At 48.3% G+C, this 27,555-nt stretch overlaps 1 protein-coding gene across 1 annotated transcript in view; it reads right to left on the bottom strand.

The window, feature by feature from the left end:
* Positions 1-27,319, bottom strand: part of GKAP1 (G kinase anchoring protein 1) — a 142,857-nt gene extending 115,538 nt beyond the window's left edge. Inside the window, exons 1-4 of the mRNA XM_075340390.1 lie at positions 27,204-27,319; positions 25,986-26,042; positions 23,757-24,002; positions 12,192-12,332 (exon numbers count right to left, since the gene is read on the bottom strand). Of these exons, the coding sequence (XP_075196505.1) occupies positions 12,192-12,332; positions 23,757-23,975 (360 nt within the window). The 5' untranslated portion in view covers positions 23,976-24,002; positions 25,986-26,042; positions 27,204-27,319. The remainder of the gene's footprint in view (positions 1-12,191; positions 12,333-23,756; positions 24,003-25,985; positions 26,043-27,203) is intronic.
* Between the last annotated feature and the right edge of the window lie 236 nt (positions 27,320-27,555).

The raw sequence follows: 27,555 nt of genomic DNA on the forward strand, positions 1-27,555 counted from the left end.
AAAAGCAGTCCCTGGGTGGGTAAAAAGATACCACATGAACGGGCTGTCAGACAGCCCTTTCCTACAGGTGGGCCACCGCCGCCTGAAGGACCTGTCTACCTAGGCTGGCATCTGCCGAAGCGTAGGTATGCACTTGATAGTGTTTGGTAAACGTGTGCAGACTCGACCAGGTAGCCGCCTGGCACACCTGCTGAGCCGTAGCCTGATGCCGCAATGCCCAGGACGCACCAACGGCTCTGGTAGAATGGGCCTTCAGTCCAGATGGAATCGGAAGCCCAGCAGAACGGTATGTGTGAAGAATTGGTTCCTTGATCCACCGCGCCAGGGTGGATTTGGAAGCTTGCGATCCCTTATGCTGACCAGCGACTAGGACAAAGAGCGCATCAGAACGGCGTAGAGACGCCGTGCGAGAAATGTAAATCCTGAGTGCTCTCACCAGGTCCAACAGATGTAAACCTTTTTCAAATTGGTGAACTGGATGCGGACACAAAGATGGCAAAGTGATATCCTGATTGAGATGAAAGGAAGAAACCACCTTGGGAGAAAACTCTGGAATTGGACGCAGTACTACCTTGTCTTGGTGAAACACCAGGAAGGGAGATTTGCAAGATAACGCCGCTAGCTCGGACACTCTTCGAAGAGACGTGACCGCCACAAGAAAAACTACTTTTTGTGAAAGCCGAGAAAGGGAAACCTCTTTCAAAGGCTCGAAAGGCGGCTTCTGGAGAGCAATGAGAACCTTGTTCAGATCCCAGGGTTCCAATGGCCGTCTGTAAGGAGGAACGATATGACAAACTCCTTGGAGAAACGTGCGTACTTTAGAAAGTCGTGCCAAGCGCTTCTGAAAGAATACGGATAGCGCGGAGACTTGACCCTTAAGAGAGCTAAGCGACAAACCTTTTTCCAACCCAGACTGCAGGAAGGAAAGAAAAATTGGCAATGCAAATGGCCAGGGAGAAAACCCTTGAGCCAAGCACCAAGCTAAGAATATCTTCCACGTCCTGTGATAGATCTTAGCTGAGGATGGTTTTCTAGCCTGTCTCATTGTGGCAACAACTTCATGAGATAAACCGGAGGCCGCTAGGATCCAGGACTCAATGGCCACACAGTCAGGTTCAGGGCCGCAGAATTCAGATGGAAAAACGGCCCTTGAGACAGCAAATCTGGACGGTCTGGTAGTGCCCACGGTTGGCCTACCGTGAGATGCCACAGATCCGGGTACCACGACCTTCTTGGCCAGTCTGGAGCGACGAGAATGGCTCGATGGCAGTCGGACCTGATTTTCCGGAGAACTCTGGGTAACAATGCTAGAGGTGGGAACACATAGGGGAGTCGGAATTGCGACCAATCCTGAACCAAGGCGTCTGCCGCCAGCGCTCGGTGATCGTGAGACCGTGCCATGAAAACTGGGACCTTGTTGTTGTGCCGTGACGCCATCAGATCGACGTCCGGCGTCCCCCAGCGGCAACAGATCTGCTGAAACACGTCCGGATGAAGGGACCATTCTCCTGCGTCCATGCCCTGGCGACTGAGAAAGTCTGCTTCCTAGTTTTCCACGCCTGGGATGTGAACTGCGGATATGGTGGACGCTTTGCTTTCCACCCACGTCAAAATCCGCCGGACTTCCTGAAAGGCTTGGCGACTGCGTGTTCCCCCTTGGTGGTTGATGTACGCCACCGCCGTGGAATTGTCCGACTGAATCCGAATCTGCTTGCCTTCCAGCCATTGTTGGAAGGCTCGCAGAGCAAGGTAGATTGCTCTGATTTCCAGAACATTGATCTGCAGGGTGGACTCTTCCTGAGTCCACGTCCCCTGAGCCCTGTGGTGGAGAAACACCGCTCCCCACCCTGATAGGCTCGCATCCGTCGTGACCACTGCCCAGGACGGAGGAAGGAACGACTTTCCCTGTGACAATGAGGTGGGGAGAAGCCACCAACGCAGAGAGTCCTTGGCAGTCTGAGAGAGGGAGACAGTCCTGTCGAGGGACGTCGGCTTCCCGTCCCATTGGCGGAGAATGTCCCATTGTAGAGGGCGCAGATGAAACTGCGCGAACGGGACCGCCTCCATTGCTGCTACCATCTTTCCTAGGAAATGCATGAGGCGCCTCAGTGAGTGCGACTGGCTCTGAAGGAGAGATTGCACTCCTGTCCTTAGCGAACACTGCTTGTCCAGTGGAAGCTTCACTATCGCTGAGAGAGTATGAAACTCCATGCCAAGATAAGTCAGAGATTGGGTCGGGATGAGATGCGACTTTGGAAAGTTGATAATCCACCCGAAACTCTGGAGAGTGTCTAGTGCCACCTTCAGACTGTGTTGGCATGCCTCTTGAGAGGGTGCCTTTATAAGCAGGTCGTCTAGATATGGGATGACCGAGTGGCCCTGCGAGTGCAGAACAGCTACTACTGCTGCCATGACCTTGGTGAAGACCCGGGGGGCTGTTGCCAGACCGAAAGGTAACGCTACGAACTGCAGGTGTTCGTCGTGTATGACGAAGCGTAGGAAACGCTGATGCTCTGGCGCAATCGGCACGTGGAGATACGCATCTTTGATATCTATTGATGCTAGAAAATCTCCTTGAGACATTGAGGCTATGACGGAGCGTAGGGATTCCATCCGGAACCTCCTGACTTTTACGTGTCTGTTGAGCAACTTTAGATCCAGGACGGGTCGATACGATCCGTCCTTTTTTGGGACTACAAACAGATTGGAGTAAAAACCGTGACCTTGTTCCTGAAGAGGGACGGAGATCACCACTCCTTCCGCCTTTAGAGCGGCCACCGCCTGCAACAGAGCATCGGCTCGGTCTGGTGGTGGAGAAGTTGTGAAGAAACGAGTTGGCGGACGAGAACTGAACTCTATCCTGTACCCGTGAGACAGAATATCCCTCACCCAACGGTCTTTGACGCGTGACAGCCAAATGTCGCCAAAGTGGGAAAGCCTCCCACCGACCGAGGGTGTGGGAATCGGAGACTGCAAGTCAGGAGGACGCCGTCTTGGCAACGGTTCCTCCGGCTGTCCTTTTTGGGCGTGACTGAGACCTCCAAGAATCTGAGCGTCTCTGGTCTTTTTGAGTCTTTTTTGACGAGGCGAATTGGGACCTGCCCGGTCCTCGAAAGGACCGATAACCAGACTGACCCTTCCTCTGTTGGGGTTTGTTTTGTCTGTGTTGCGGTAAGGATGAGTCCTTACCCTTGGAGTGTTTGATGATTTCATCCAAACGCTCTCCAAACAATCGGTCACGAGAAAAAGGCAAATTGGTTAAGCACTTCTTGGAATGAGAATCTGCTTTCCAATGTCTCAACCACAGGGCCCTACGCAAAACAACGGAGTTGGCTGACGCCACTGCCGTGCGGCTTGTAGCGTCAAGAACAGCATTAATCGCGTACGACGCGAATGCCGACATTTGCGAGGTCAATGGTGCTACCTGCGGGGCAAATGCACGTGTGACTGAGTCGACTTGCACAAGCCCGGCTGAGATAGCTTGGAGTGCCCATACGGCAGCAAAAGATGGCGCTAACGACGCTCCAATCGCTTCATAGATGGATTTCAGCCAGAGCTCCATCTGCCTGTCAGTGGCATCTTTAAGTGCCGCTCCATCTTCAACTGCAACCAAGGATCTAGCTGCAAGCCTGGAAATTGGAGGATCCACTTTTGGACACTGGGTCCAACCCTTGACCACCTCAGGGGGAAAAGGATAGCGTGTATCTTTAAGCCGTTTAGAAAAACGCCTTTCCGGATAAGCGTGGGGTTTCTGGATTGCGTCTCTAAAGTCAGCGTGGTCCAGAAAAGTGCTTAATGTACGCTTAGGATATCTGAAATGGATTTTCTCGTGCTGCGAAGCTGACTCCTCTACAGGAGGAACTGGTGGGGAAATATTTAACATCTTATTGATGGACGCTATAAGATCATTAACTATGGCGTCACCATCTGGTGTATCTAGATTGAGAGCGGTCCCAGGATCAGAATCCTGATCAGTGACGTCCGCTTCATCACCCATAGATTCATCTCGCTGGGATCCTGACCATTGAGATGAATGTGAAGGCCCCTCATAGCGAGCCCGCTTAGGTTGCCTGGGGCCATCGTCCGAGTCAGAGTCTTCACCCTGAGGTGTATGTGCCCGTCCCGGAGCTTGGAGGTAATTCAGCTGAGGGGGATCAGGGGGCAATGATTGCACAGTGTCCGTGGCCTGAAGTACAGGCCTAGCTCGCAATGCGTCAAGAATTTGTGACATAGTGAGAGACATTCTGTCAGCAAAAGCTGTAAACTCAGTTCCTGTCACCTGGACAGCATTCACAGGTGGTACACCCTGGGTCACGTCCAGCAGAGGTCCCGACTGTGCAAGCGCCGCAGGGGCCGAGCACTGCACACAATGGGGGTCAGTGGAGCCTGCCGGTAGAAAAGTCCCACATGCGGTACAGGAAGCATATAATGTCTGTGCCTTGGCACCCTTGCGTTTTGCGGACGACATGCTGTTGGCTCTCTGCAATGTGAGAGAGTCTATAGCCAAAGGGCGACAAGCGCTATGCAGTACAAAGTATTTGCAGGAACAAAATACTAAGATTACTACTGGCACAAGAGGGGGTGAGCCCAAAGGGCTGCTTACCGCCCGCTGAATAGCGGGTAAGAGGCGCAGAATTCCTTGTCTGGGTCTCCCCGGCTCCCCTCTGCAGCTCAGCGTGTCAGCAGGAATGGCTGCCGGCGTCTGTGGAGAGGGGCGGTCCGTGGGAGTTCCCAAACAAAAGTGCGGGAAACAGTGTCCCCTCTGTGCCTATTGTGAGGGCTGGAGTATGTAAAAACGACTCCAGCCCTCAGCGCTGATGCACTGACCAGCGTCCCGCCCCTCTCCTGACTGGCAGGTCCGGGGGCGGGAACGAACGGAAATAGGCGCACCACAAGTGCCAGCCGCGCCGCAGTCCCAGCGGCCGGCGCGACCTTTTCCCAAAAGTGTGCCTGCTTCAGCGAAGCTGAATGAGGCTATGGCACAAGCGCCGCAGCGCTGATGTCCCCGGCGCACTACAACACCCAGCATGCTGCGGTGTGAGCGCCAAATGCACGGGGACACAGAGTACCTTGAGGAAGCAGGGCCATGTCCCTGATGTACTCCGCTCCATCCAGCATCTTCTCCAGGGGCTGTAGATGGAGCACGGTCTCAGTGCCTGGAGACCAGTAAATCCCACTTCACCCAGAGCCCTGTAAAAAGGGATGGGGAAGGAATCAGCATGTGGGCTCCAGCCGCCGTACCCGCAATGGGTACCTCAACCTTACAAACACCTCCGACATACAGTGGGGTGAGAAGGGAGCATGCTGGGAGCCCTGTATGGGCCCTCTTTTCTTCCATCCGACATAGTCAGCAGCTGCTGCTGACTAAAAACAATGGAGCTATGCGTGCGTGTCTGACCTCCTGCGCACAAAGCTAAAACTGAGGAATCCGTACTCCTACGGGAGGGTGTATAGCCAGAAGGGGAGGGGCCTTACACTTTTAAGTGTAGTTCTTTGTGCGGCCTCCAGAGGCAGTAGCTATACACCCACTGTCTGGGTCTCCCAATTAGGAGCGAAAAAGAAAACGTGGATTCTTTTTTCCAGTGAGGGGTTCGTTCAAGGTACCCCCTTTTTTTCCCGGCTCCACCTGTTTTTTGTTAGGTGGGCGCCTCGTGGCCATCTCGTTGTTACAGACAGCATCAGGGCGGACAGCCCTCTTGTCGTTCTTCCCCCCTTTTGTTTTCCAGCACCTCCAGCAGGACAGGGGGAGGCTCCGGCCAGAACTCTTCGTTTCTGTCCAAGGCAGCTCGCTGTTTCCTTCCAGAAGAGGTGTTTAGTATTCGGTTTTCGGTTCTAGTCTCCTCTCTCAGCCGGAAAGGGGCCTAGTTCGTTCCAGAACTGGTACGAGCCCTCAGTCTTACATGTCTGCAGGACACCCTTTTCGGTTACACCGACAACCAGTCCACCCTTCCACCCGGTCCCAAGAGGCGCATGCCGGCGCCAGGGGCCAGATTTTTCACATGGATCCATTACTCCATATGTGAAGACTATCGCATGAAGGGCGGACTTCCGCCGCGGTCTACCGAGCAAGGGGTACCCCTTGGGCGATTGGACTACAGATGTCGACCGTCCAGGTTCCCTGGGCCGCCACCCGATCTAGTTGGCATACCTTTACTAGTTTCTACCAGGCTCACACCCAAGCTTCGGCAACGGCCAGCCTTGGAGTAAGGTTTGCGGGTGGCAGTGACACACCTGTAACAACGTAGGTGCTTGTAAGTCTGGCGCAAGCCCGACGGGGAAGCGGTTACCTTCCTATCTCCGGTGATGGTTTTTCTTCCCACCCAGGGACTGCTTTTGGACGTCCCATGGTCCTGTGTCCCCCAATGAAACGATAGAGAAAGAAGGATTTTTGTGTACTCACCGTAAAATCTCTTTCTCTGAGTCTTCATTGGGGGACACAGCACCCACCCTGCTTGTGTTATTTGTTATATTTATTACCTGTCGGTTACCTCAGTGGCTATTTCCCCAGGCCACTGGTCACACGACTACTATTCATAGTTTTTATCTGTATTATCCAGAATGGTTTGATTCTCCTCCTACTGCTTGTGCACTAAACTGATTGAGCCCGCCTCCGGCTCAGGGGTTATACTGCTGGGGAGGAGCTAACTTTTTCTGTTTACTTAGTGTCAGCCTCCTAGTGACAGCAGCATAACCCATGGTCCTGTGTCCCCCAATGAAGACTCAGAGAAAGAGATTTTACGGTGAGTACACAAAAATCCTTCTATATATATATATATATATATATATATATATATATATATATATATATATATATATATATATATATATATATATATCTCTATATATATCTATATATATATATATAAATATATATCTATAAATATATATCTATATATGTATATATCTAAACACACATATACATATACATATATATATTACATACACACACACACACACACACATATATATAACAAAAATCATACATTAACTACACAATACTATATATCTATATATCTATATATATATATATCTATATCTATCTATATATCTATATATCTATACACACATACACACACACACACACATATAACAAAAATCATACATTAACTACACAATACTATATATCTATATATCTATATATATATATCTATCTATATATCTATATATCTATACACACATATACATATATACACACACACACACACACACACACACACACACACACACACACACACACACACCTCAAAAATCATACATTAACTACACAATACGTAAATTCTAGAATACCCGATGCGTAGAATCGGGCCACCTTCTAGTAAATTATATACACGGAATACAGAGCTGGTTAATCATTTTCAAAGATCAAAGAAAAAAGGTAGCGGTGACACTCACCTAGTGAAAAACATTATTAGATTTTAAAGCATGCCAAATTCAGGAGGGGATGCATGGATCAAAATAGGACGACAGCAGCAGTTTTACTCCTAGTGGCGCTTCATCGGGTCCAGTGATATGATAGGCAATTAGCAAGACAGCCCCTATAAAAGGAGTGGTTCTGCACATGGTGACCACAGATCATGTCTCTGCTCTCATCCTTTTTGGCTGTTGTTTTGGTCACTTTTGCATTTTGTCATTGCCCTCACCCCTAGAGGTAACATGAGGCGGTGTCTACAACCCACAGAAGTTGCTCAGGTAGTTCATCCAGTATGGCACATCAATGCGAGTTGTGGCAAGGCTAGCCGTGTCTGTCAGCACAGTGTCCAGAGTATGGAGCAGATACTAGGAGACAGGCATGTACACCAGGAGATGTGCAGTGGGCCGGAGGAGGGCAACAATCCAGCAGCAGGACCGCTCCCTCTTCATTTGTGCAAGGAGGAACAGGAGGAGCAGTACAAGAGCCCTGCAAAAGGCCCTCCAGAAGGCAATATTCATGCGTCTGCTGGAACAGTCAGAAACAGACTCCATGAGCATGGTATGAGGGCCTGACGTCCACAAGTGGATGTTGCACTTACAGCCCAATAACGTGCATGACGATCTTTTGCTCTTCACGGATGAGAGCAGGTTCACACTAAGCACATGTGACAGAGTCTGGAGATACTTAGGAGAATGTTCTGCTGGCTGCAACATCCTCTAGCATGACTGGTTAAGCAGTGGGTCAGTAATGGTGTGGGGAGGTATTTCTTTGGAAGGCCACACAACCCTTCATGTGCTAGCCACAGGAACCTTGACTTCTATTAGGTACTGGTATGAAATCCTCAGACCCATTGTGAGACTATATGCAGGTGCAGTTGGCCCTAGGTTTCTTCTGATGCATGACAAAGCTAGGCCTCACGTGGTTTAAGTGTCAGGGGTTCCTGCATGATGAAAGTATTGATGTTGTGGACTGACCTGTCCGTTCCCCAGACCTGAATCCAATCAAGCACATCAGGTCTCGTTCCAGTGACATGTTGCACCAGACTGTCCAGGAGTTGACTGATGTTTTACTCCAGGTCTGGGAGGAGATCCATCAGGAGACATCCACTGCCTCATCAGGAACATGCCCAGGCGTTGTAGGGAGGTAATACAGGGACGTGGAGGCCACCACACACTACTCAGCCTCATTTCCATGTCTTGTGGCATTTCTGCTGAAGTTGGATCAGCCTGTAATTTGATTTTGAGTATAATTGCAAATGCAGACCTCCATGGCATATTCATTTTGATTTCCATTGATCATTTTGATTTTATTGTTCTTAACGCATTACACTATGAGCAAACATTTGCAGTTGGAATGTTTCATTAATTCAGATATAGGATGTGGTATTTTAGAGTTATTTTTTTCAGCAGTGTAAATAAAAATAAAAGATAACTCAGGTAATGCTGTAATAGTACTGATCTGAAGAAGTAAGCCATCATTTATACCACATAGTGAGCAATTCCTAAACTGCAGTTTGTTCATTCAGCCTCCCAGATATAAGAAAAAGGCTCAGATCACATTTATCCTGTGCTCTACATGCTGAGCACTTACATTGGGGTTGATGTCTAAAACCGATGAACAATTTATTGCAATGAGGCAGACCGTCACTTTGGAGCTCGCATGATCTCTTTTGAGCATCTCTGTTTCAGCAGTGTCCCATCTTAGCCATGTACAAACACAAAGTTCACCATACTTTTGTGTGCATATAAAAATATGGGACCGGTGTAATTTCTAATTTGGGGACACTTCAGGGAGTTTTCTGCTGAACTGACAATTAGGGGCTTTGCAAATGGCGCCCACAAACTATTTTAGGAAAAATTGTACTCCAAAAGTCAAGTAGCAAGTCTTCCCTTATAAAATAGTAGTTCCTACCACATACACTCCAGTTCAAAAGTTTGGGGTCACCCAGACAATTTTGTCTTTTCCAAGAAATATCATACTTTTATTTATCAAATGAGTTGCATAATGAATAGAAAATATAGCCCAGACATTGACTAGGTTAGAAATAATTGATTCTTACTTGATATAATAATTTTCTCCTTCAAACTTTGCTTTCGTCACAGAATGCTCCTTTGCAGCAATTCCAGCTTTGCGGGCCTTTGGCATTCTAGCTATTAATTTGCTGATGTAATCTGGAGATATTTCACCCCATGCTTCCAGAAGCCTCTCCCACAAGTTGGATTGGCTTGATGGGCACTTTTTGCATACCATACGGTCAAGCTGCTCCCACAACAGCTCAATAGGGTTGAGATCTGGAGACTGGGCTGGCCATTCCATTACAGATAGAATACCAGCTGCCTGCTTCTTACATAAATAGTTAATGCGTAATTTGGAGGTGTGCTTTGGGTCATTGTCCTGTTGTAGGATGAAATTGTCTCCAATCAAGCGCTGTCCACAGGGTATGGCATGGCATTGCAAAATGGAGTGATAGCCTTCCTTATTCAAAATCCCTTTTACATTGTACAAATCTTCCACTATACTAGCACCAAACCAACCACAGACATTACCTCCACCATGCTTGACAGATGGCGTCAGACAGTCTTCCAGCATCTTTTCAGTACTTCTGCGTCTCACAAATTTTCTTCTGTATGATCCAAACACCTCAAACTTCGATTCGTCTGTCCATGACACTTTTTTCCAATCTTTCTCTGTCTGATGTCTGTTCTTTTGCCCATATTAATCTTTTCCTTTTATTAGCCAGTCTCAGATATAGCTTTTTCTTTGCCACTCTGCCCTGACCGCCAGTATCCCAGAGTCGCCTCTTTACTGTAGATGTCGACACTAGCGTTTTACAGACACGATTTAAAGCTGCCAGTGGAGGACCTGTGAGGTGTCCATTTCTCAAACTAAAGACTCTAATGTACTTGTCTTGTTGCTCAGTTGTGCAGCGGGGCCTCCCACTTCTCTTTATACTCTGGTTGTGCTCTCCTCTGAAGGGAGTAGTACACACAATTGTAGGAAATCTTCAGTTTCTTGGCAATTTCTAAGAACAAGAATAGACTGTTGAGTTTCACATGAAAGTTCTCTTTTCCTGGCCATTTTGAGAGTTTAATGTAACCAAACGTAATGCTCCAGATTCTCAACTAGCTCAAAAGGAAGGTCAGTTTTATTGCTGCTCTAATCAGCAAAACTGTTTTCAGCTATGCTAACATACTTGCACAAGGGTTTTTAAGGGATTTATAAACATCCATTAGCCTTCTAACACAGTTAGCAAACACAATGTACCATTAGAACACTGGAGTGGTGGTTGTTGGAAATGGGCCTCTATACACCTATGTAGATATTGCATTAAAAACCAGACATTTGCAGCTAGAATAGTCATTTACCACATTAACATTATACTTGGGTGGAGCCCGTTTGAACATTAACTGCTCATTACGAGTACCGAGCACCCAAGCATAGTAGTGCTCGCACATCACTAATTAGTACAATTAAACTGATGAATGAGAATAATGAAGGTGAACAGCAGCTAGAAGAAAACGTCAGAATCAGTAGCTGGAGCCACAGTCCTGTTCTTGTAACCGAGGAACAAACAGAAAAAGAGCAAAGTGATCCTTCAGAATTAGATGATCTTGTTGAAGCTGCTTCACATCTCTCTCCTTTTTGTCACATGTGCTGTGTTGGGCACAAGCTGCAGCCGGCAATAAGAGATAGTCTGCAAGAGGAACCTGCTGGAACTCTTGCTTCATCACCGATTTACAATGACTTAAAACTAATAAGAAGAGGATGTAACTCCCAGCATTTTCATAATGGAGTGGAAGAACTTGTGGTTTTACCTGTCCCAAAGAGGAGGTTTAATTACAGATGACATTGCTGCTTCAATGAAATGGAGAGGCACTGCTATTACAAAATAAAATTCTTCTGGCAGCTGTGTACATGGACCCAAGTCATTCTATATTACTTGATGATCAACAGTTTACTATAGGAAAAGAAGCTCTGATAGAGGTAGCAGTTAGGATGAGTGGTCTACAGGACTGCCAAAAGCAAGAGCACTTGGGCCATCCAGTGCTACTGCTGCCATATCTTAAGCCTCACAATAATAATAAGTTTTATTTCTATAGCGCCAACATATTCCGCAGCGCTTTACAATTAAGAGGATGAGGAGTTTAATTTTGAAAAGTATTTGGGCGATATGGAGCAGGCAAAGTGTTGCCACAGGGAATAAGATTCCACTCCCACAGCCAACAGATTGATCACATTTCAACAACATTTTTCACTTGCTCTGAAAGTAAAAGAGTTAACCCGTTTATCAAAACTGACTGAGCATGAGACAATCCCTTTATACCCCGAGATTGTTAGAGATATTGCCCATGTGGTCACCACTTTGCCACCAATCCAAGTTAGTGTACAGAGGTTACTCTCTAGCCTTAAAATAATTTAAGTGGTCATCTATAAAAGGAGGATCTGATGGAGGCGATACTATATCTCAGAAAAAAAAAAAAATTCAGACTGCACAAATGTTATTCCGTACAGGGTTTTTTTTTTAACTGTTTTTTCCCCACTTACTGCATAGTATATTGCATATTTATAATTTATTACAGTTTGTGTTCTAAACTTATGTTTTATCTAAACAGCTTGATTATTACATCATTAAAAGCCCGGTTACCATTTTACTACAGTAAATTAATCACAAACATACGTCATGTATGAGGGAGTCGGGTGTCGGAGTCAGTGAAATTGAGGAGTTGGAGGTTTGGCTTACAGACTCTGCTTATGTCAGCCTGGGCATATATTAGGGTACCTGTTCATCCTTTTGCCGCCACTGCTGCCAATCTTCTTCTTGAGCATCCTTAGGCAGGTTGTGTACTGCAGAATTCTGCTGATTCCCACCACTGGTGTGTGAAGATTTTTGTGGAATTTTCTTAAAGGCAAGGTTCCTGAGCTGTAAAACATTAAAAAGTAAAACATCAAACTTTTCTTAAAGTGGTATTGACATTGCAGATATTTATGGCATTCCACTGGATATTGGAGGGTCCCATCTTTCACTGGTGCAAAGGAAAAGGAGGTCATCGCATACAATTTACTCTTCATTAGGATCTCGAAAAGTTTGGAACTCCCATTGAAGTGGATTAACACTAGAAGTCCCAGAGGGGTCATTTAACATTTCTACCTTTGGAACCCAGAGACGGGTCGAATGACCTGAAGGATTTTAGCTAACATCCTATAATCACCGTCTTTTGTTCTGTAATTAAGGCCATTACTGTCGCACCACAGGAGGTTGTTGTTTTCCATTGAGTTTAGCCATTTAGTTTCTAGTTAGTTCTATTCAGTTTATCATCAGTCATTTGACCCTCTTACGGGACTTCAGGGGGAGCTCGAAATTTCTGGGACTTCTAGTGTTAAGAGACCTGTGCATAACTGTCCATTTCTGCTGCACATCTGAAGATAGGGGCAAGGGTGTTAATGCAAATAAAGTTCAAACTCTCTAAAGAGAGTCTACCCTGCACCTACGAATTCTGAGGAAAACACAAAAACTGACAGTAGGATCTAACCAATAATCTAACCAGGAGCCTAGACTGCTACTACGACTACTCCTCAGCCATGAAATAGGTCCCACTGCATGCTACAGTCCATGTAAAAGAGAAGGGTAGGGATGCATCTAAAAGGTTTAAGTAAAGGAAGACAGCTGCTTATAGAGAGTTAATTGACTATAAAGGGATATAGCTGCTGCTAAAGGAATACGCTACATTAACAGATCAGTTTCTCATCTGTTTGCTGTCTGTTTTTACAAAATCTGTCACTAGGTTTTGCCACCTAAGGCCCTGTGCGCACTAGAAAATGGAATTTTCTTAAGAAAATTTCAGACCCTCTGAAAGATTACCACATCTGCAGAAAAAAAAAAAAACGCAGCAAACCGCACCCGAAATCCTCAGGCGGTTTTACCGCGTTTTGCTGCGGTATGTCCCTGTGTTATTTTGATAGCACAGGGAGATGCTCACCTGTCTCCGCTCCTGCTGTCCGTGGTGCTGAAATCTTCTGCGATGCTGTGTCCCGTGCGGCTGTCTTTGGCGCTCTGCTACTTACGGGTCGGCTGTGCAGTGCGCATAGCATATGCATGAGCTGGACTGGAAGCAGGAGACCAGTGTCCGGAGGCAGATCAGCGGTGACTTCAGTCAGCTGATGTGCAGTGACAGCTGCAGTCCTCCATCGGTCACCGCAAAGCACATGAGTGAAGTCACCGCTGATCCCGCGCGGCTCGCTTCACTTGCGGCCTGACCCTCACAGTGAGCAGTCATGGTCTATGGCACTCGCTTTGAGTGTCAGGTGTAGCAGAGCTGGAAGCGTAGTGGGACCTCATGTGGATTACGTCGGACTTGGAGGGCTGTTATTGGTGGGGTTAATAAAGTGGTGAAAGAGGGGTTTTTTTATCTTTTATTTCAAATAAAGGATTTTTGGGGTGTTTGTGTTTATTTATTTTCACTTACAATTTCGTGATGAGTGGGTGTCTCATAGACGCCTGCCATTACTAAACTAGGACTTAGTGACAAGCTAGGGGCTGCCGTTAACTCCTTATTACCCCGATGGCCACCGCATCAGGGCAACGGGAAGAGCCGGGAAAAGTCCCAGGACCGTCGCATCTAATGGATGCGGCAATTCCGGGCGGCTGCTGGCTGATATTTTTAGGCTAGGGGGCTCCCCATAACGTGGGGCTCCCCAGTCTAAGAATACCAGCCCCCAACTGTGAGACATTATACTGGCTGGTTATCAAAATTGAGGGGACTGCACGCCGGTTTTTTTAAATTTTTTTTACTGTACGCTGTAGATCCACCCACTGGCGTCTGTGATTGGTTGCAGTTTGACAGCTGTCACTTAGCGTGGGGGCATGTCTGCCTGCAACCAATCACAGCCACCGGTGAGCAGGGAAGGCATGAATATGTTATGAGCCTAATGAGCGGCGGCTCCTCTGGAAGATGAAAGAGCTGCCGCAGGAGCAGTGTGACAGCCGACTGGTTATCGGTGAGTATATCGCGCTTGCTCCTACCCCTTTGCGCCAGATTGTGTTCCCCATAAACTTTACATGGGGAGCAGCATCTGGCCAGATACCGGGGATCAATCCTCCGCCAACTCAGAGTCAGTGGGTGATTGATCTGCCAGCTCTCCAAACTGCAGGTACCTGCAGAAAAGAAGTGACATGCACATTAACTCCGCAGCGGAAATTCCACAGGAAAACCCGCAGGGACAAAAGAAGGGAATTTTGTTTACTTACCGTAAATTCCTTTTCTTCTAGCTCTAATTGGGAGACCCAGACAATTGGGTGTATAGGCTATGCCTCCGGAGGCCGCACAAAGTATTACACTCAAAAGTGTTAAGCCCCTTCTGCCTATACACCCCCCGTGCTCCCACGGGCTCCTCAGTTTTGGTGCAAAAGCAAGAAGGAGGAAAAAGAATTATAAACTGGTTTAAAGTAACTTCAATCCGAAGGAATATCGGAGAACTGAAACCATTCAACATGAACAACATGTGTACACAAAAAAACAGGGGCGGGTGCTGGGTCTCCCAATTAGAGCTAGAAGAAAAGGAATTTACGATAAGTAAACAAAATTCCCTTCTTCTTTGTCGCTCTATTGGGAGACCCAGACAATTGGGACGTCCAAAAGCAGTCCCTGGGTGGGTAGAATAATACCTCGTAAGAGAGCCGTAAAACGGCCCTTTCCTACAGGTGGGCAACCGCCGCCTGAAGGACTCGTCTACCTAGGCTGGCATCCGCCGAAGCATAGGTATGCACCTGATAGTGTTTCGTGAAAGTGTGCAGGCTCGACCAGGTAGCCGCCTGACACACCTGCTGAGCCGCAGCCTTGTGCCTCAAAGCCCAGGACGCACCCACGGCTCTGGTAGAATGGGCCCTCAGCCCTGATGGAACCGGAAGCCCAGCCGATCGGTAAGCTTCGATAATTGGCTCCTTGATCCACCGAGCCAGGGTTGATTTGGAAACCTGTGACCCTTTACGCTGGCCAGCGACAAGGACAAAGAGTGCATCCGAGCGGCGCAGGGGCGCCGTACGAGAAATGTAGAGTCTGAGTGCTCTCACCAAATCTAACAAGTGCAAATCCTTTTCACATTGGTGAACTGGATGAGGATAAAAAGAAAGTAAGGAGATATCCTGATTGAGATGAAAGGAGGATACCCCCTTAGGGAGAAATCCGGAACCGGACGTAGAACCACCTTGTCCTGGTGAAACACCAGGAAAGGGGCTTTGCACGACAATGCTGCTAGCTCAGACACTCGCCGAAGAGAAGTGACTGCTACTAGAAAAAACCACTTTCTGCGAAAGTTGTGAGAGGGAAATATCTCTCATTGGCTTGAATGGTGGTTTCTGAAGAACCATCAGAACCCCGTTTAGATCCCAGGGTTCTAACGGCCGCTTGTAAGGTGGAACGATGTGACAAACCCCCTGCAGGAACGTGCGTACCTGTGGAAGCCTGGCTAGGCGCTTCTGGAAAAACACAGAGAGCGCCGAGACTTGTCCCTTAAGGGAGCCGAGCGACAAACTCTTTTCCAGTCCAGATTGAAAGAAGGACAGAAAAGTGGGCAAGGCAAAAGGCCAGGGAGAAAAAACCCTGAGCAGAGCACCACGACAGGAAAATTTTCCACGTCCTGTGGTAGATCTTGGCGGACGTTGGTTTCCTAGCCTGTCTCATAGTGGCAATGACGTCTTGAGATAACCCTGAAGACGCTAGGGTCCAGGACTCAATGGCCGCACAGTCAGGTTGAGGGCCGCAGAATTCAGATGGAAAAAACGGCCCTCGAGATAGCAAGTCTGTTTGGTCTGGTAGTGTCCACGGTCGGCCGACCGTGAGATGCCACAGATCCGGGTACCACGACCACCTTGGCCAGTCTGGAGCGACGAGGATGGCGCGGCGGCAGTCGGTCCTGATCTTGCGTAACACTCTGGGCAACAGTGCCAGCGGAGGAAACACATAAGGGAGCTGAAAATGCGACCAATCCTGAACTAAGGCGTCTGCCGCCAGAGCTCTGGGATCTTGAGACCGTGCCATGAACATTGGTACCTTGTTGTTGTGCCGGGACGCCATGAGGTCGACGTCCGGCACCCCCCAGCGGCAACAGATCTCCTGAAACACGTCCGGGTGAAGGGACCATTCCCCTGCGTCCATGCCCTGGCAACTGAAATAATCTGCTTCCCAGTTTTCCACGCCTGGGATGTGAACTGCGGATATGGTGGATGCCGTGGCTTCCACCCACATCAAAATCCGCCGGACTTCCTGGAAGGCTTGCCGGCTGCGTGTGTCGCCTTGGTGGTTGAAGTATGCCACCGCTGTGGAATTGTCCGACTGAATTCGGATCTGCATGCCCTCCAGCCACTGCTGGAACGCTTTCTGGGCAAGATACACTGCCCGTATGTCCAGAACGTTGATCTGAAGCGAGGACTCTTGCTGGGTCCACGTACCCTGAGCCCTGCGGTGGAGAAAAACCGCTCCCCACCCTGACAGACTCGCGTCTGTCGTGACTACTTCCCAGGATGGGGGTAGGGAGGATATCCCCTTCGATAATGAAGCGGGAAGAAGCCACCACCGAAGGGAAGCTTTGGTCGCCTGAGAGAGGGAGACGGTCCTGTCGAGGGACGTCGGCTTCCTGTCCCATTTGCGTAGGATGTCCCATTGAAGGGGACGCAGGTGAAACTGCGCGAAAGGGACTGCCTCCATTGCTGCCACCATCTTCCCCAGGAAGTGCATGAGGCGCCTCAAGGGGTGTGACTGGCCTTGAATGGAGAGATTGTACCCCTTTCTGCAGTGACTACTGCTTGATCAGCGGAAGCTGCACTATCGCTGAGAGGGTATGAAACTCCATGCCAAGATATGTCAGCGATTGGGCCGGTGTCAGATTTGACTTTGTAAAATTGATGATCCACCCGACACCCTGGAGAGTCTCCAGGGTAGCGTCGAGGCTGTGTTGGCATGCCTCTTGAGAGGGTGCCTTGATCAGTATCCAAGTACGGAATCACCGAGTGACCCTGAGAGTGGAGGACCGCTACTACAGTAGCCATAACCTTGGTAAAAACCCGTGGGGCTGTTGCCAGGCCGAACGGCCGTGCCACGAATTGCAGGTGTTCATTTCCTATGGCGAAGCGCAAGAAGCGCTGGTGCTCTGGAGCAAATCGGTACGTGGAGATAAGCATCTTTGATATCGATCGATGCAAGGAAATCTCCTTGGGACATTGAGGCGATGACGGAGCGGGGGGATTCCATCCTGAACCGTCTGGTTTTTTACATGTTTGTTGAGCAGTTTCAGGTCCAGGACCGGGTGGAAAGACCCGTCCTCTTTTGGGACCACAAACAAATTGGAGTAAAAACCGTGGCTCAGTTGCTGAAGAAGGAACCGGGATCACCACTCCTTCTGCCTTCAGAGTGCGCAGCGCCTGCAGAAGAGCCTCGGCTCGCTAGTGAGGCGGGGATGACCTGAAGAATCGAGTCGGGGGACGAGAGGTGAACTCTATCTTGTAACCGTGAGACAGAATGTCTCTCACCCAGCGGTCTTTTATTTGTGGCAGCCAGGTGTCGCAAAAGCGGGAAAGCCTGCCACCGACCGAGGATGCTACTAGAGGAGGTCGAAAGTCATGAGGAAGCCGCTTTGTTAGCGGCGCCTCCGGTGGCCTTTTAAGGACGTGACTTAGACCGCCATGCATCAGAGTTCCTTTGTTCTTTCTGAGACCTTTTGGACGAGGAGAATTGGGACCTGCCTGCGCCCTGAAAGGACCGAGACCTCGACTGCCCTCTCCTCCGTTGGGGTATGTCCTGTTTGGACTGGGGTAAGGATGTATCCTTTCCCTTGGATTGTTTGATGATTTCATCCAGACGCTCGCCAAACAGCCTGTCGCCAGAAATTGGCAAACTGGTTAAGCGCTTTTTTGGAAGCAGAATCTGCCTTCCATTCCCGTAGCCACAAGGCCCTGCGGAGTACCACCGAATTGGCGGCCGCGACCGCCGTACGGCTCGCAGAGTCCAGGACAGCAATAATAGCGTAAGACGCAATTGCCGAGGCCTGGGTGGTAATGGATGCCACTTGTGGCGCGGCCGTGCATGTGGCTGCTTCAATTTGTGCTTGACCTGCTGAGATAGCTTGTAGCGCCCATACAGCTGCGAATGCTGGGGCAAAAGAAGCTCCGATAGCTTCATAGATGGATTTCAACCAGAGCTCCATCTGCCTGTCAGTGGCATCCTTGAACGAGGCCCCCTCGTCCACTGCAAGTATGGATCTAGCCGCCAGTCTGGAGATTGGAGGATCCACTTTGGGACACTGAGTCCAACCTTTAACCACGTCAGGGGGAAAAGGATAACGTGTATCCTTAAGGCGCTTAGAAAAAACGCTTATCTGGACAAGCATGATGATTCTGGACTGCCTCTCTGAAATCAGAGTGGTCAAGAAACATACTCGGTGTAAGAGAAGCTGACTCCTCCGCCGGAGGAGCTGAGGGAGAAATATCCAGCATTTGATCGATGGACGCAATAAGAACGTTCAGTATGGCGTCCCCGTCTGGAGTATTAAGATTGAGAGCGCCCTCAGGATCAGAATCCTGATCAGCTGTCTCCGCAGTATCAACCAGAGATTCCCCCCGCTGAGACCCTGAACAATATGATGTCGAGGGAAATTCTAAGCGAGCCCGCTTAGTCGGTCTGGGGCTGGGGTCTAAGTCAGCACCCTCAGCCTGGGATGTATGAGATACCCCGGGAGGACATTGTTGGTCCAACTGAGGGGGGCCAGGGAACAATGATTCAACAGAGTCCCTTTGCTGAGATACCGGCCTGGACTGCAAGGCTTCTAGTATCTTAGCCATAGTCTCAGAGAGTTTTGCAAACTCCGTCCCCGTCACTATGACAGTGTCAACAGGTGGCTCCCCCTGGGCCCCTCTTAGCAGAGGCCCTGGCTGAAGAAGTGTCACAGTGGCCAAACATTGCACACAATGAGGGTCAATGGAACCTGCCGGCAGCTGGGTCGTACAAGCGACGCAGGCAGCATAATAAGCCTGTGTTTTTGGCACCCCTGCCTTTTGTGGGCGCCATGCTATTGTTTTCCCTGAGTAACACACTAGGGTATATAGCCAGAATGAACTGTGCTCATACAGTGTAAAATATATACTAAAAACAAATAATGTATCAGTACACTACAGCACCATGAGGCTAGCACCACAGGTGCTGCTTACCATCCGCCTAAAGCGGTTATGAGGCCACCAGAGACCGTGTCTGGGTCTCTCAGGGTTTGTCCCTCTCTGCAGCGTCGTAGGAGCTGACAGGAAATGGCTGCGGCGTCCTGACGAGAGGAGGGAGCCGTGGGCGTAGCCGAGGTGCTCACACTGTGCACAGTGAGGGGAGTGGAGTATGGAAATCATACTCCAGCCCTCAGTGCTGCTCTTCCGTGCAGCGTCCCGCCCTTCCCCTGCCTGTCAGGGCTGAGGGCGGGAGAAAGGGAAACTAGGCCGCAAGCCAAGCCGGGGACTCGAGTATAAGCGTGGCCGCCGTAAAAGCGCGGCTAACGCCGAAGTCCCCGGCGAACTACAAGTCCCAGCCGCGCCGCAGTTTCCCATGGCAGCGGCGGTTAGCGCGGTAGCCCCTACATATAAACACACTCAGCGACGCTGAGTGTGTAATGGCACAGTTTAACCCGGTCCCCCGGTGCACTAGCACACCCAGCAAGGCTGAGGTGTTGCCGTGCGCGGTCCCCACAGGGATACAGAGTACCTTCACGTAGCAGGGCCATGTCCCTGAACGGTACCCGGCTCCTATCCAGCAGTCTCCACAGGAGTTGTGGATGAAGCACGGTCTCAGTGCCTGGAGACCGATAGGATCCCACTTCACCCAGAGCCCTGAGGGGGATGGGGAAGGAAAGCAGCATGTGGGCTCCAGCCTCCGTACCCGCAATGGATACCTCAACCTTAACAACACCGCCGACAAGAGTGGGGTGAGAAGGGAGCATGCTGGGGGCCCTATATGGGCCCACTTTTCTTCCATCCGACATGGTCAGCAGCTGCTGCTGACCAATCTGTGGAGCTGTGCTGTGCGTGTCTGACCTCCTTCGCACAAAGCAAAAAACTGAGGAGCCCGTGGGAGCACGGGGGGTGTATAGGCAGAAGGGGAGGGGCTTAACACTTTTGAGTGTAATACTTTGTGCGGCCTCCGGAGGCATAGCCTATACACCCAATTGTCTGGGTCTCCCAATAGAGCGACAAAGAAATAATGCAAAGTGCGCACAGCATTTTTTTATCACCATAGGTTTTGCTGGAGAAGGACTGCAGAAATGTTATAAACATTTTCTGCAGCATTCCTTCAGCGTAATTTGCAGCGTGCGCACAGGGCCTAAGGCTGGTTTCACGTCTCTGGTATTCTGCCGGAACGGCACAAATGCAGTACAGTTACATTCATTTACAATGGAAGCGCGGTACCATATGGACACATGCTCCATACACAACTGCATGTGTCCGCATGGTGTTGTGCTTCCATTGTAAATGAATGTAACTGTACTGCATTTGTGCCGACTTCCAGCAAAATACCGGAGATGTGAAACCAGCCTAATCTGAGAGCAGCAACATGTAGAGACAGAGATCCTGATTACAGCAATGTGCCATTTACTTGGCTGCTTGCAGTAAATTTGAAAAAATAAATAAAAATCACTGTTTTAATCAGCAGGAGTTTATCACTAGAGGACTAGTAAAACTGCTGCCATGTAGTTCTCCATATTCATTAGTGCTATATTATCCTACCCCAACCACTGATTGACAGCTTTCTGTCTATGCAAAATGTACACAGGAAACTGTCAGTGATGTTTGCAGCAGAAAAACTGATTTTATCAAAACTGCATCAAGTGACTTATCACTGGAATCATGGTCTTTGCATCTACATCATGCTGCTTTCATATGGGGCAGCAAAACCCTGGTGAGAATTCCCTTTAGGACGGGTAGCACACTGACCCATAGGGTTAATACACATCACATCAGTTTAACAGATCTGTATATCCTTTGTCGAACTCCGTGCATTTGCTCTTCTCATCCATTTTCAAATGTGTATTTTTCATTTCTTACTTTTTAAAGGGGGTGGTTTTTTTTTTTTAATCTTTCTACTACTTTTCACTGTATTTGTAAGTCCCCTTAGGGAACTTGAACCTGGAATCATCTAATCACTTGTGGTATACACAACAATACCACAATACTACTGTATGTAGCAAAAAACATGATGTAGTACCAAAAGTACCCTGACAGGCCTAGGGGTGTTCAGCAAACCTCTGGCTGTCACTGGAACCCATCAGCATCCTGTGATTGCATCACAGGAGCACCAATGGGCAGTTAAAACAGCACACCCTGTGCCAATGCTCTGCAAATGCCAATCTTGACAGCAGCATTTACCAGGTGAGCAGCAGCGGGTAAAGCTCACTTACATCCCCAACTGTTATAGGCAAACGATGGCTGAAGATCACAGCAATCATCTGCCGGCAAAGATGCAGACTCGGCTTATGAGCCTGCATCATAGTCAGGGAATCTGAATATGACATACATACTTAAGGAGTTAACTACCTCCTCCTCTTAATGCTTTAAAATAAGATAGAATTCTATCTTACATTCCAACAAACATAACTACCGTGTTTTTCGTTTTATAAGACTCACCAAATTATAAGATGCACCCCAAGTTTAGAGATATAAAAAAAAAAAAAAAAAAAAAAGAAAGCAAAGGGGGGGGGGGGGGTTTGTTCATCTTATACTCCAGTGTTGTCTTACCGAAGGGGGGGTGGCAGCGAAGCGGGGTCACAGAAGGCAGAGGCTGTTGTGCTGGCAGCGGGTCGGTTGTGGCAGCAGAAGCTGTGGTGGAGTAGGCCGGTGCAGCAAGTCTCCCAGTCTGTCCGCGGTCCGGGCTTCAATGAAATGACACCCGGAGCGGTGCATGTGCAGATGTGGCGCTCATCTAACAGCTCCATCTACGCACACGCTGACTCACAGCGCCATCATTTGAAGCTGGCACCGCGGACAGACTAGTACACCCGTCACACAGCCATTGCAGTCCGCACAGCCATCCGGCCGGCCGCACACAGTGAGTGGCAGCCAGCAGGCCGCTCGTCCACCCGCATAGAGAGGCAGCAGGCCGCCAGCACAGACAGGCACCCAGCCGCCCGCACGCACGCACCGACAGCACACGGCCGCCTGCACGCACCCAGCCGCCAACACACAGTCGCACAGACAGCGCCCCACCAATTCACCTCCCGGTAAGCTATATTTGGATTTTAAGACGCACCCCTTATTTTCCTCCCAAATTTTTGGGAGGAAAAGAGCTTCTTATAATCCGAAAAATATGGTATATTAAGCAGAAAGCAAGAACTGTAGCACAGATGTCCTTATGGCTTTATAAGATAATGAACGTTTTCCCCACATTCGAGCTTTAAATTGACAATTTAGAGAAGAAATACTCTCATTCACATACTATATATCTGAGAAATGTTTTATATTCTGATCTCCTTTTACTTCATCAAGGTCCACTTTAAAGGGGTTTTCTGGTCTAACTCTACACTTCTGCAGTCTCTATGTGTCCCCCTATGTGACTGCAGACTTGTGAACCCTTACATTGTACGTAGTAAGGATTCTTAGGTGTCAGAGCCAGGATAACGGTGATCATATGGCCTTGAGTGTGCATATGCAGACTCGCAAGTCTAAATCCAACCTGATGGACGTGGCCTAACTCCACCCCTCTAAATTAATGAGGGAGGTTGTGGTGGTGGTTTTCTCTCCTCAGCAGTGCTTGGTCAACATGCGATTAGAACAATGGGCACGGTATGGTTTTGAGCCTAATGACAACAGCTGATCATGTGTCAACTCCATGAATTTTACACGTTAAGGAAAACCATCCAAATTTCCAAAATGGTGATGGAACAAAAACAAAAAACAGAAAAAAAAAAAAAAACTTTATTAGGCCTCATTCAGGCGTCCGGGTGGCACATAGTACTCATTATAATTTAATGTGCTATTCACATGTCCGTGCAAAACACATGGAGACGTTCTTTTGTTCTAGCAGCACAGAAGACAATTTTATAGGTTGGTGAAAAACATGTAAAGCATACGTTTGGCATCAGCGTATGGAAAAGCATCATAATTTATAAGGTTAATGATCCATCCGTGACAATCACTGATGAATTTGATGGTAAACACTGATGACATTGGTACCATTTTTTTACATATATGTTTAAACACGGACGTATAAATGATGGCTTATACACAGATCACAACAAAACAGGTTGTGATAAATGTCGATTGTGTTTTCTGACCAGAAATACAAAATGGATCAGGTGGGATTTGACACCCATCATACGCACGTACCTCATTAGCCTCGCTCTGTTGCTGCTCCTTCTTTTTCCTCCTTTTCTCCCTCTTTTTCTCATTTGCATTGTTCTTTCCTCCGGCAGCAGGTCCTCGCAGTTTTCCTGCACTGCGGCTGCCCTTCGTCTTCTCAGAATCAGAATCACTGCTGCTGTCTACCTTCAGCAGGGCAAAGCGGGAGGCAGTGGTGGGGACGAAGCTCGCCACAGCGGAAGCCATTACTACAGAGAATGCAAACTTCCTTAACTAAAAAGAAAACAAAAATACAACTGCAACATTATACTTCACTTCGGCATAACATTGATAGTATAAGACATGTTGAAAATAGAGGGGATGATATACTGGGAGTTAAAGTGATATTCAATAAGCTAAAAAGGTCTATCAAGTTTTTCCCCCTGAAGGGTGGCATTGTTACCCATGAGCTGTGTACAGATCAGCCCCAGTACCAGATTAACCCCATGAAGAGGAGTGCCACTGCCTATGAAGAAGGGGTGTGTGTGCAAAGTGAACGTTTTCTAATTTTGGACGACCTCTTAAATATCTTGAGAACAGCTGCTATACAGACAGGCTTTGCCTATACAGCACATTATGGGTGAGCTTGGTACACTGAACTTCAAAGTCTGACGTATGGAAGGCCAAGTAGTGTTTTCTTAAAAATTCAAGGGTGCGTTTCAGATTTTTAGAAAGGATGTACATAGCAGTGGCTTCTCACGTGGAATAACTTGAATCACAGTCTGTCTACATGATAGCAGTCAGTTAAAGAGTAGAAAAACCAGCTCACCCACAATAAAGACCACAGAATGCCAGATCGGTGCACGGATGGGAAAAGCGGGATCTCTCTGCAATAATACGTAGTAAATTGAAAATTCCAGCATCCAGATCCAGTGTATTGTGTAAAAAATGTCTCCTTTATTCCAAAATTCGTTAAAAACACATACAATCCTTCATCATGATGGAGGGCGCAGCACATAAGTGTGTTACATTGGACGCGTTTCGGACAAGAATTGTCCTTAATCTGAGACAACCAGTATTGTCTCAGATTAAGGACAATTCTTGTCCGAAACGCGTCCAATGTAACACACTTATGTGCTGCGCCCTCCATCATGATGAAGGATTGTATGTGTTTTTAACGAATTTTGGAATAAAGGAGAATTTTTTTTAAACAATACACTGGATCTGGATGCTGGAGTTTTCAATTTACATGATAGCAGTCAGGTATATCATTATCTCCGATAGGCCACAGCGTTTCGGATAATATACTTTGAAGATCAGGCTGGACAACATAGGCGGAAACAATTGTCACATGCTACCCCTGGCTGGCTCTTCACAGCGCCACTGCAGGTGATTGACAGGTCTCTCCCTACGTACACAGGAGGGAGAGACATAATTATCAACAACTATGGAGCTGGTAGAAGCCACCAGGAGAGTACCCAGACTAGCCTGGTTTCTGGCTATGGTCTCCGGCTGGATCTTCAAAGCAAATCATCTGAAATGCCAAAGCTATTAAAAGGAATCTGTCACCAGTGTTTGCTACTTCATCTGAGAGCAGCATGTTGTAGGCAAAGAGATTCTGAAACTAACAATGTTTCACTTAGATCACTGGGTGCAGCCGTTCTGACTTTATCTCAGAATTGAGTGTAACAGAGCTGGGAGCTGTCCTGCCCACACCAGGGTCTCTATAGAAATTGTGCATTGATTGTGAGGTGTCAATCACAGCAGGGGGGAGTGGTGGACTGCCCAATGTTAGGGCCACTTCACACATCCGGCATTTCGCCAGATTGTCGGATCCGGCACACTCCAGTACAGTGTTAATATTGTACAATAGAATCGCGGCAAGCTCCGGTCACATGCTCCGGTAACATGCTGTCAGGTTGCCGCAATACCATTGTACTGTATTACACTGTACTGGAGTGCGCCAGATCCGGCAAAATGCCTGATGTACGAAATGGGCCTCAATCAGAGCAATAAACCTTTTCGTTTAGATAAACAATAGCTGAACACAGATAAGAGAAGCACAGTTGTATTTTCTTTATTAACCTGCACAGCATGCTGTCCTCAGTGTACATTGCAAAATCCTGGTGACAGATTCCCTTTAAGAGAATAATATGCCTGAGTATGCACAATGCCACTTCTTTCTGGTTACAGAACCCTTGTTCTCTGCCTTCTCTCAGCAGACCTTTACCTACCATGAGCTGAGGAAAAAAAAGCAAAGGTTAAGAGATGACTTACCCAGAGAAATGAACGTAGCTTGTGTCTCAGTGGTGACTAAAGGGCTCAGTTTACAATCTAGAGAGAGAGAAAAACACATCCTATGATATACAGGACCATGCTTTCTGGGCAGAATTCCTAAGATAATAAGCAGAATGTTACTTAAAGGGATTGTCCTCTACTCAACAGCCCCTAAGGCTATGTGTCCACGGTAGAATGTACCTGCGGATTTTTCTGCCTGAAAATACGCGTCTTTCGCGGCAAATCCGCACCCGCGGATTTTGATGCGTTTTTTTTTTTTTTTTTTTTCCCCATTCAAAACCAAAAATCCGCACCAAATCTGCACCAAACAATTGACATGCTGCAGATTTTTCCGGATCAAAATCCGCGGCAAATCCGCAGCGGAAAAATCCGCAGCATGGACACAGCATTTCCAAAATGCCATTGAAATGGCTTGGAAGTGCCGCTGCTGCAGATTTTCGGGAAATCCACGGCAAAATCCGCGGTAAATCCGCAGCGTGGGCACATAGCCTTATACTGTAGATGGCCACTTATAGATGGTGCTGTATAAATAACCCATACTTACCTCCCGGATGGGTGCTGCTGCGCCACCAGCCCTGGCCCTGTGTCCCCCAGGGACACTGTACTCCCAATGATTGTCTGCAGCGGTCACATGACTTTGTGGGTGTAAGAGAGGGGATTCAGGGCTCAGAGAAGGGGAAAGTATAGATGTTTTTGTTTTATGCAGCACCGGATTGTTTAATAGTGAACAACCCCTTTAATTCCAGGTATGTTTTTTTCTCACGACAGTGCCAATAATAGGGTCACCCATCCAGAGCAGATAGCTGCGCCTCCTGTTGGCAGCACATTAAAGTAACAGCGGTGTTCTTCCTAAATATCACCCCCACACTGCAGGGATTAGCAGGGGACCATGGGAAGGACAATTTATGCTACATTCTAACCCTTTATGTATAGGGGAAATGTGGGGCACATCCACCTGTCACCTGTGCAGATCCCCACAGACCCGGGGCTGTTCCCATAGGGAATATGCTCTGCCCACCACACTCACATACAAGGGGCGAGGATGGATGGAGGGAAGGCCCCGGAGCCTCCACCAGACCCTGCCCAAATATCCTGGTGGCGCTGCCCCTCTCCAGAATTAGTGCCATGTACAGGCCGCACACGGAGCCCTCAGTGCCCAGCAGCGCCCCGAGTCCACGTGCCCCGAGAACACCGTACCCCGTCCTCTGCTGTGCACCGACGTCCCGCTGTGACCGGTCAGGAAGCGCCCGATAGGTAACTAAGACTCCGTCCACACAGCTGCTCTCAGCGGCTCACTCACTACGGAAGCCTGCTGGGGACACAAAGCGGGATGCGAGCGGCAGGCTCCTCCCACATCATAAAGAGACCCAGCGATCTGGGGAGAGAGCACACTGCAGGGGCAAAGCACAAGCACATGGTACGTGCAGTCTGGTAGGAGCTCCTGTATGTAATATATGGGGTATACTGCTATATACTATGTGAAGGAATTCCAATACTGTGTATACAATGTGGAGATATACCATTATATACTTTGTGGATGTATACTGCT

Source organism: Anomaloglossus baeobatrachus, chromosome 1, assembly GCF_048569485.1.
Source record: "Anomaloglossus baeobatrachus isolate aAnoBae1 chromosome 1, aAnoBae1.hap1, whole genome shotgun sequence".
NCBI classification, from domain to species: Eukaryota; Metazoa; Chordata; class Amphibia; order Anura; family Aromobatidae; genus Anomaloglossus; species Anomaloglossus baeobatrachus.